The sequence below is a fragment of the Morone saxatilis genome, unplaced genomic scaffold (assembly GCF_004916995.1).
Source record: "Morone saxatilis isolate NCDOM2014 unplaced genomic scaffold, NCSU_SB_2.0 Contig15, whole genome shotgun sequence".
Lineage (NCBI taxonomy): Eukaryota > Metazoa > Chordata > Actinopteri > Moronidae > Morone > Morone saxatilis.
This window is the reverse complement of record NW_023339707.1, coordinates 1,395,449-1,396,629: the sequence shown is the minus strand read 5'-3', so window position 1 is coordinate 1,396,629 and position 1,181 is coordinate 1,395,449. Positions and strand designations below refer to the sequence as shown.

The following is a 1,181-nucleotide window of genomic DNA, read 5'->3' as shown; positions in this document are numbered from 1 at the left end:
AATCAGCTGAGCCATCAGCTGATGTGTGTTTACGACTAGCTGTGATCATATGATATAGCTGGAATTGAGAACCGAGCCTGACTTCGTGGCCTGCCTGAACTAACGCTATGCTCAATTAGTGTCTTTCCTTGTCCTACTAAACCTTACATTCATCTCCATCGTCTTGTCTCCAGGAACTGCTTGTGAGTTTGTGGTCAACACAAGCAATGCAGGCCCTGGCGCTTTAGCTGTGACCATCGACGGGCCATCCAAGGTGAAGATGGACTGTGTGGAGTGCCCCGAGGGCTACAGGGTCACATACACCCCAATGGCTCCTGGCAACTATCTAATTTCCATCAAATACGGTGGTCCTTACCACATCGTTGGAAGCCCCTTCAAGGCCAAGATCACTGGTGAGGAAGACCTTTATTTTTCAGGCAAAATCAAAATCTGAAAGCTTTATAACTGAGTGTAAATCCCTCCAAGGTTGACTTACACGCTCTTCTCTATCTTCCAGGTTCCAAGCTCGTGTCCAGCCACAGTATGCATGAAACCTCCTCTGTCATGGTTGACCCTGTGACACGTGCCATCAGCTGTTCTCAGCAGGGTGCTCCCACCCAGTCAGATGCCAGCAAGGTTGTGGCTAAGGGCCTGGGCCTGACCAAGGGTTTCATCGGCCAGAAAAACAGCTTCAGTGTTGACTGCAGCAAAGCAGGTGTGTATGATTGTGATGTGCATGTTCTTTTCCACCCCAATATCTTTCTTTTTAGTTACCTCGCCCATTGTTATTGTTATTATAAAGAATTATAACTGTGTGTTCTTTCACACTACTATGTTGTTATTGAAAGAAAATGGAAAAAATAATATTGCTTTTATGTATCAATGTGGATTGTATACAACAATCATTTGCAATAAAAAATAATCTTAAAAAAAGATCCGCTTTTAAATTTGTTTTGGGGAAAATTACTCAAAAAATGGGTAAAGAGGTGGAGCGTGAGTGGAGCTTGATGGGCTGAAAACAGCTACTTGTGATGGCACCCACCTGTCACTCAAAGCGACCACGCCCTTAATTATGCATAACTTTAAGCCTTTATATAATTTAAACAGGTGAGTTCGATACAAATTCACCCCCTATATAGATTGTCATGAACAGGAATATTAGCTATAGAGAGTAAAACAGTTTTTTGTACCAGGCTGTAAAC

The 1,181-nt window shown here is 43.1% G+C and overlaps 1 protein-coding gene across 3 annotated transcripts in view; it reads left to right on the top strand.

Moving 5' to 3' along the window:
• Positions 1-1,181, top strand: part of flna (filamin A, alpha (actin binding protein 280)) — a gene marked incomplete in the record, with an annotated part of 51,228 nt that overhangs the window by 48,319 nt on the left and 1,728 nt on the right. For all 3 annotated transcript variants that reach the window (XM_035656077.1, XM_035656078.1, XM_035656076.1), the window contains 2 exon segments: positions 174-392; positions 497-694. In XM_035656077.1, the coding sequence (XP_035511970.1) occupies positions 174-392; positions 497-694 (417 nt within the window).